Source organism: Alligator sinensis, unplaced genomic scaffold (assembly GCF_000455745.1).
Source record: "Alligator sinensis unplaced genomic scaffold, ASM45574v1 scaffold1229_1, whole genome shotgun sequence".
NCBI classification, from domain to species: domain Eukaryota; kingdom Metazoa; phylum Chordata; order Crocodylia; family Alligatoridae; genus Alligator; species Alligator sinensis.
In genome coordinates this window covers 210,641-219,872 of record NW_005842843.1, presented here as the reverse complement: position 1 = coordinate 219,872, position 9,232 = coordinate 210,641, and the positions used below count along the sequence as shown (strand labels likewise).

At 39.3% G+C, this 9,232-nt stretch overlaps 1 protein-coding gene across 3 annotated transcripts in view; it reads right to left on the bottom strand.

Annotated features, from left to right (window-relative positions):
* The window catches only part of RFTN2 (raftlin family member 2), a 77,097-nt gene that overhangs the window by 54,808 nt on the left and 13,057 nt on the right, over positions 1 to 9,232 (bottom strand). For all 3 annotated transcript variants that reach the window (XM_014525598.2, XM_006035468.3, XM_014525600.2), the window contains exons 4-5: positions 6,233 to 6,344; positions 4,626 to 4,941 (exon numbers count right to left, since the gene is read on the bottom strand). In XM_014525598.2, the coding sequence (XP_014381084.1) occupies positions 4,626 to 4,941; positions 6,233 to 6,344 (428 nt within the window). The remainder of the gene's footprint in view (positions 1 to 4,625; positions 4,942 to 6,232; positions 6,345 to 9,232) is intronic.

Genomic DNA, 9,232 nt, shown 5'->3' with positions numbered 1-9,232 from the left:
AGCAGGAAACTCTGGAGGCAAAAGAAGAGCTGCAACCTGATGCACTCAAAGTAAGCATGCACCAGGGTCTCCCCCTTTGTTGGCAAAAGGGGCCTGTGTTAGGGTGTCCTTAAAACGCACCCATGGCAATGGCTCCATGGAGGAGCTGCCAGCTGAGGGCCTTGGATGCTCATGGGATCAGGGTAGAATACCTGTCCGCTGGGGACCCTTGCACTGTGACACTGGGTATGATGGACCTATGGTCTGACCCAGTAAATGGCAGTTCTTATTTTCTTATGTTCTATGTTCAGTGTGTGTGTGGACCCTTCTGTTCATGGACAGCTGAGAATTGGTTCCCAATCAGTGACATTCTTGGAACGGTATGAGAGTTATATTTCTCTGCACCCTGAGGGTGGTGTCACATGTTCAACTTAATACTTACTAAGCACAGTTAAAACTCAAGCAGCTGCATGTTCAAGCAGTTTAGCACAGATTGCATGCCCTCTTAGTGTTAAAAAGCTGTCCCCTTTCAGGTGAAGATGATCTCCTTAACATGTACTAACTTTAATAAGTCACTGCATCCCAATGATCTGCAGCTGTTACAAGTAAATGTGTGACACCCCCTAACACTTACTAACTTTAATAAATCACAATATTCCAATGATCTGCCACTGTTGCAAATTAATGTGACAGCCCTAAGGTGCCATCCTGCCCGACCTCTGCATGAATTCAAATGAACATGGCTGCCTGTCTTTCTCTTTCAAATCTCTAAGCTGCTTCAAGCAGCACCATCTAAGACCACACCTGCTATAGAAATGTATCCCCTCATTCCAAATGACAATAATCAGAAGTAAAAAATAGGCAGTTTTCCAAGTCTGAGCCATTAACAGGGTTAAAGCCTACTATTATATAACCTTCTTGTAGTTTCTCTGAGCTAGAAAGATGCAGTGACAACATATTCTTGTGGGGGACACATGGAAATCATCCTGAGACTGAGCGTGAAGAGAATTTGAGCATGATCAAGTGCCCTTCAGCAAATTTGTGCTCTCAGCACCTTTTAAAATTTCTTTCATGTTTCTGCTGTTGACCTCCTCTCCCTGCACAGCCTGCTCTGGTAGATTTTTTCTTCACTGATAAAATCCTGGCGTACTGAAGTCAATAGGATCTGTGTATTGACTTAAACAGCACCAGGATTTTATGCTACCTTTCCAATACAGGTCCTGTCCTTAAATGTCTACTTGTCAGCCTCAAGTAAATCAGGAAAGAAGAAATGCAAAGTAAATAAAAGATAAAAATTATCTGCATTATTTGTAAGGCTCAATAGTCTAGCTGCTAATAGATCTGCCTAACTTTGGGCGCTGACAGAAGTGACGTTTTGTTGTGCGATTGGCCACTGAAAGCACTCTACAGGTGTGCACTGACCGAAGTACACAGATGCAGAGCACTTTAAAAGTGGCTGATTGTGCAACAAATAGGCACTCAAAGCAGAGCACCTTCATTAACTTCTGTTAGCGTGTGCTGGGAGCAGGACTGGGCACCCCAGCCCCATCCCTGGTGCTGTCTTCAGGATGGGAGAGGTGGGGCGGGAGGGGAGAGAGTTCCATTTGGGGTTTGCCCAGCCTGTGCTGGAGGTTGGGGTGGGTGGATTGAAGCCCCCCAGTATGGATTGGAGGGGTTTAAATCCACCCCCTCTCTCCAGCGCAGGCTGGGTAAACCCCAAAACAGACCTCCTTCCCCTGCCTTCTCCCCACCTCCCAACCTGAGACAGCACGGGAGCTGAGAGAATGGAGGTGGGGCTAGCAAAGCAGAGCACCTTCATTAACTTCTGTTAGCGTGTGCTGGGAGCAGGACTGGGCACCCCAGCCCCATCCCTGGTGCTGTCTTCAGGATGGGAGAGGTGGGGCGGGAGGGGAGACCCACCTCCCAACCTGAGACAGCACGGGAGCTGAGAGAATGGAGGTGGGGCTAGGGGAAGAGGCTGCAGACATGTAGCCTCTCTTGCTGAATTGGCTCTAAAGTAGAGCTCTATCCTCCACCCTCCTGATCCAACAGCAGACATCTGGTGGGTTGGGAGGGTCCGTTTAACTCATGGCACTTGCTGTAAAGTGTCATGTATTAGATCAGGAAGCTGCAGGTCTGTCAGCACCCGATGTTTACTGTATTTTCAGTTTTTATTTGTTCCTTTGAAAGTTTGGCAATCCCTGATCAGAACTGGGTAATTAAAGTTCCATTGTTTAAAACCTTTTGTTTGATCTATACTAGATTACTCTTTTACAAAACTATTGTCTCTTTTTGATGTAGCTTATTGCTATACACATTCACTATATTAAAACGCTGCAATAAAAAAATGTACAGATTCTTGAAAAGTGAAATCTTGTACTTTTTAGAATGGTAAGAAGCATGTCTAGTATTTTCTGATGACTTTACAGGCTGTTGCTGTTGTCCTTACAAGTCATTTCCTTTTTAAACATCTGCCATCTAGATTTTGCAGGAAAGGTGAGAATCAGTAGCCCATTAGACATGGACACAAAATAAAAAGCTATGTATTAGAAACCTGATAATATACAGTTTATGTTTCGTTCTATATTAAGATACTGTGTGGCCTAAAATTTAGCATTCAGACAACAACTTACTTTAGAATACCTGCAAAGCAGATTGATTTAGATTAGCATGTCATATTGAAAATAGGTGCAAATCTGCATGCAGTGTAACATACAATTCATTCAGTTTCTTTCAAAATATAGGATTAATACAGAATAGGTGTCACATTTTCAGTTTTTTCTAGAATGATATTACCTGCTGTAATTGACTAACAGCTGAAGAAAAGACAGACAAATTCTAAGACAAATATAAATCTTTGAAGGTACCCATAAGAATTTTGCATTCAGGACATGTCTTGATTGATAATTAGAAATGGTATTAACTTCTCTGACCATATGACTAATTGCTAATGAAAACGAAAACAAAATCCTGTTAGAAGCCTTTGAAGAGTTCCACAAACGCTTTGAGGAAATGTCTTAGACAGTATAATCTCAACTGATTATACCAATATGCCTGTATAAAGTCTTGACACTAAGATTTTTTACTTTCTAGTTACAGCATTTATATTCTGCTACTTTTTATCATACTAATGAAACTTGCATTTCAAATAGGGAGGAAAGAGTTAAGCTTTAATTAATCATGATATAAAAGCTCAGCATGTTGTACAAGAACCACTTGAATTCAAGTGTTAAAAAGGGAAGGGACATTGATTATTTTGGTGCTGGAGCCATTATCTTCTCAGTCCACAAACTAAGGAGGGTGTTTAACTCCTAGCAGGAAGTGAAAAAACTGCCTTTGAATGTAATTAAAAAGTGTCTGGCACATAACAGAAAAACCCATTATACTAAACAGTAATTTTAAAACCCATTTATTAGGTACTAGGAGGGAAAGGTAGCCAGCCATTACTTGAGGAAGGAAGGAAGGGTGGATGAGCTAAACAGACCTAACTAAGGAAATCTGTGTGCTTCATCACTTCTTTCCCAGAAAGATTGTCTTCATTAAAAAAAAGTATATGGCTAATTTATGTTAGCTAATACATGGTAATTATCATGAAGTAAAATCTTAGCAAGAGCAAGATAATTTTAGATCATGAGCTATCGAGTTAAAGCAGACTCTAGTCTATATCTTATAAACTACAAATTGTCTGTCTTCACTAGGGTTTTACCTCGTTAGCTTCTTTGTGTTAGCCAACGTGACATGCATTCATACCTTTTTCCTAATCATGAGAAGGCCAAAATGGACATGTCTTACATCTAGATCTCTTAATCTTCTTCATGATGCCTCAAATAGAATATGCTGTATATTTTAACAGATAACTTTCTAACCTCCTTTTGCAACAAATTGTTTTTGCTATATTAACACATTTTTAAACAAAAGCATTTTCTGTTCAATTATTTTAAGCATGATTTCTTTAGCATAATTTTGTCATTATTCTCTTTGATTGCATTATCTTTTTGTTGTTTTAGGTGAGATCTCTCAGGGTAATACTTGAAGGTTAAAGAATCCAGGATAGATTGCTTTGCTATATACATTTCATGAGTTAGAGTGGAACGTTCTTGAAATATATCTCTAGCACCTAATAGGTGCCTTTTATTATAAATATAAGGCAATTTAAGGAATTTGGATTATTGTGGTGTAATCTTAAACTTCTGGCTGAATAATTAAGAGCAAATGTGGGACTGATATATCTTGGAAGATCAAAAGAATATTCTTTGAATATATGACTCATTTCCCCTTAATCACACAGTGTTTTTTGATGCATGCACCAATTATATCCTTGCATTATTTTAAATATTAACATTTCACTACCTATGTTTTAACCAACTAGCGTTTTTAATAGCTAACATAAAATATGAGAAGAGAAAGGTAATTTCCACATAGTACTGGATACATAGTATAGGAGACAGAAGTACTAGTTTTTCTTTGCCAGCTTGTTTTTAAAATGAGTCTGTATTTAAATATAAAGAGGTCTAGTGCCTGTAACACCAATGGTTTATAAAGCAGAATACGATGAAATGTCTTACTTTATATTATTTCTTCAGTCTTCTTTTGTTCAAGAACTCAGTATTATCTTATCCCTGCAATAACCAGGTAGTGTTTATTACCTTCCCCTTTTCCTGGTCTAGTAGAGCTGGGACTGCCTTCTTTTCCAAACTGGAAATTAGGATCCTGTAACTGTGCACTTTCTGGCTGAACTTCTTCTATTCCACTTTCAGAAGACTGTCCACTTAATGTCCCTTGATGCCAGTTTTTATAGTTCTCATCAGCATGGTCTCTCCTGTACTCTCTGCTCTTTCTGCTTAGTGTTGATTCAGAATCCACATTAACATCCGTGTTTGTGCCATTACAGAATTTAGGTTGAGGAAAATGCTGTGTTATAAACCCAACAAATTTCATTCCTCTTTTAGCAGCTTCATTCACCTGTATTTGTAACAGAAAATTATTTTGAAACTCTGAATTTGTCAGTTGTAGATAAGATATTTTTATATTATACATATCTCATAAACTAAAATGTTGATTTTTGAGGACACATACCACAGACCCAATGTTCTTAACTATGGTAAAGTTCTTATATATATTTAAGGTACCTACCAGTTAGCTCGATCAGTTAGCTTATAAACTCTGTATGTTGAAATAATTGGAATTCTGCAAGGAGAGTGGCTTCTATGTTGAATCAAGTCAAACTGACTATACTAATGCCCCTTAAATGTATACAGAATTCTTTATGTTACAGGATAGTAAAATTATGCTTTATGTATAGATACATATGCTTTATGTATAGATACATTTACCATGCATTAAAATTCAGCCACCACTGAGATCAGATTTGGAGCCATTTTGCAGCAATCAGAATGATCTAAAGCAGCATTTCCCAAATTGGTTTATGACCCACAGAAGTAAGGTCAAGCTCCACCCCGCCTTCAGCTACCACTGCTGCTTCTCCCCGCTGCTGCCAGTCCATGGTGTAGGAAATCAGCAGCAACTCTTTCAGTCACAATTTCAATGATCCACAGAGATCTGAAATATATTCTTCCTTGTATGTCTTTCCTCAGCAGTTAACAACTATATTACTGTAACTCTTGAAATAACAATAACTTCCTGTTTCAGTTAGCCTTCAGTTTAACAGAGGAAGTGAAAATCAAAAGGAACTAAAACTTTTATTACACTGACTTGGAGTTTAGTGTTCTTTAATGACACAATTAAACCTTTGCACAAGTAATCAAAAGTAAATATCTCTGTAAAATCATCACTTTTGCAGATTGATGTGAGATAGGATAAATATTAGTAAATTCTTTCTTAGATACTGCAATTCATCTACCAATCTCAATTTTACTTGAGTATATTACTTCAGATTTTCATTTAATAGAATATTACATTATAATTCCAGAGGTAGTTCCTGTATGTGCATATCTATTTAGTAAATTTATAATTACTGTTGTCTAAACCATGTGCAACAACAAATAAGGGATCAAATTCCACTCTCAGCAATGTAAATGGCAAATTACTGAGTTCAGTGAGTTCAGGACAGAGTCCTAAATAAGAAAGAATTTCTGAAAGGGAAAAAAAAAAGCTCTACCCACTTATTTAGACAAAAGCATTGGAAATTTCTATTAGTCAAAAATCAAGATTAAACCTTAAACGTTAACTGTAAATACCTACACTACATTCAAAATCCAGTGAGCAGAGATCTTAAAAAAACAACCTTCAATACCTTTTCTAACAGTCCTTTCACTACCTCATTTGTCAGTGTTTCACACATTAAAGGACATTCCTCAATCACAAGCCTGGGGTGTCTTTGTCCTCTGGGTGCTGTATGCTTCTGGCTGGAACACAGAAAGAAAGCAGTCTTTGTCAGCAGTTTGCTGCTAACTATACAAATGCTTGTTGCACGTAGAATTCTTTTCTTTTTGAAAAAAAATATGAATGACATCTTGGCAATACCTTTTCATGCCTTTGATTAGAACTCATGACCCTCTCCAAGTTTACATAAAGTATCAGGTATTATACAGTCAGGAAAAAGTTCTCATGCGTCAGGTTTTCATTTATGAGTTGTTTGTATCCATTTCTTGAAACATATAACAAAGACATTTCTTTAACAGCAAATAAATCCCAAATGTGGATAGTTGATAGTGGAAATATATACATACAATATAAAAACATACAATATAAGAACATGAAAGATAGGGTGTTTCCCTACCTGCTTTAATGCCAAAAATAGAAAAGATGCTTTCTTAATGTCAGTAAGTTACTGGTTTGATTTATAAATAAGGAACAACCACAGCTATTATGTAAAAATGGCTGCATTTTTATATCAGATAGTAATATTTGGCTAAACTGTCATTTGTAGTTAATCAATGGTTGAAGCATCCATATGTCTCAAAATATCCAAGTTAATGTTAATAATAATGTGAATTTACCTGTGATTTTTTTCCCCACGTAAAAACAGGAAAGTTCACAACTGTACTTGAATTACTGAATTCACTGTATTACAAACCCAACAAAACTAGATTTGCTTCAGCATCTTTTCATGCAGTCTTTTAGTTTTGAAGGAAACATGTATGTACCTAGTTATTTACCTTAAGCTAACTGGAGATCTTCCAGATACCTTTGCCTAACATAAGGTAGAAACAGATGTCGCCTGTTGTGCAGCCACAACAATTTTTATGGAGACACAAATGCAGAACAGACAGACATCGCTACACTTTGTCATGCCATATCACTGGTGTGACAGAAGGTACTAATAAATCGCGCCACTTCATTGTGGCTAACGTCTATTTGTTCTGTGGTAGTAGAGTGCAGGCAGCCTGGAGTTTCCTGTAGCCTGGAGCTGCCCACATTCTACTGCCACCCCAGACTAGGTGCCTTAGGGACTTAAGTGGCCCAATCCTGTGCACTCTGGGTAGGATCAGGCCCCTCAAGCCCCGAGACTACTTGCCTGGCTTTCCCCACTTAGAGATGCACCCCACAAGTGGGGACAGACCATACAGGTCCCAGCGTCAGGGCCTGGGGAATCCTGGGCACTCTGTGCCTTCATGCCAGGAGTCTCATGACTCCATGTCTCCACACAGGGACTCATGCTGATGTATGCTTTATGTGGAGGTATGGGTCAATGCAAGTATTGGTATGGGAGGGTGGGGGTGGCACTGGAGTTGGGGAAACCCTGGTACCCCACTCCTCCTTGTTAGGACCTGCACTGGATTATGCTTCACGTAGAGGTATGGGTCAGCCCTGGTCCCTACGCTGAGGCAAGAGATACCATTCAGACTATCATCTGATCAACTAAGGGTTAAAAAGAAACCCTGGCGGAGAGCTGTATATAATTTATGCCCACGTCACAAACAAGAAACGAAACTTAAGACTGGTCAGGGTGAAAGGGGATAGCCCTGCCATAAATCCCTGCAATAAAACCCGGAGGGAGAACTGTAGGTAATTGGTCAGCTGAAATAAAAAGCGAGGGGAAGCTGTATATAATTGGTCAAGAAACAAGGCCAGACCCCTCTCACGTAACAGGCAGGAAAACCTAACCCACTACCTTGTAACCTGATAGCAACCTGAGAACACAAAGAACTGCTGCTTGCCAGAATATTAAAGATTCCACTTAGCAGTTCATCATTGGATATCTCTGAGAGACACCTCTGTCTATAAATAGTTTAGCAACTTCCGCCCAGGTGAAGAACCCCGGAAAAATCTCTGAGGAGAGACCTGAGTCTATCACCAGAGTAGATTGACGGTCTGATCAGCTGTCAATCTCTTCCCGTCATAGTTAATTTTGACGTAGTAAAGTCCTGCAGGCTCGATACTGTTCTCGGCGTGCTTCGTTCGTCATCGCTTGATATCGTAACCCGACCTTATACGCTCAACTGTAATCGATGCAACTGTAACGAAACAAAGGCTCAGCCTGCGTCGCACGTCACTATCTGGGCGACGTAAGTAAACAATCTCCTGTAACCAACACACGTCTGTGCCTGGTTAATTCCACCCCATCCATCACTACCCGCCTGTCAGGTGAAAGTTTTACTGCTCCCCAGTTTTACTGGTGGGGGTCAGCAAGCGGCTGCTCCGATTCTCCGACAAACTCCACTTGCAATAGGGAAAGTAACTTATTTTTTTAATCATTTCTCCACCTGGATCCTATTGTAGGTGTGTAGCAAGTAATTACTTGTCACAGAGGAAGGTGGTAAGTGGTCTAGCTAAGTAGCAGCTGCAAATCAGTCAGGCCTGACTGGGAATCTGATTTAAAAGCTCTCTAAACTGAGTAGTATTTTCTAAATGCATTAATAGAGATTCACATAGCTGCTCTGCATATTTCTGCCCTGTAAAACATGCTTATAGAAATCACCAGAGTCCTACTGGGTTGTTTTCCAACTGAAGATGGAAGGGGAAGCCTTCTTAGAGTATTAGAAGTCTTAGTAGCATTGGAAATACACTTTGCTAGCCCCTGGGTAGAAAATGACTAGCTTTTACTCCTAAATTTTTCAAAGAGTTTTGAAACACAAAGAATTTTGTTCTTAAAAGATCAAGCACACTGAGAAGTGGATCATGGTAAGCCTAACCTGGAGCTAATAACATTGCCTGGGTTTTGCCTTGACAATTTTTATGAGTACTCTGGAGATTAATCAAATGGGGGTAAAAAGTACATGACAGATGTTGGCCCTACTGAATCAGAAATGTGTCTGTCAAAGGGTGTGAGAGTCATTCCCTATTTTTCTGT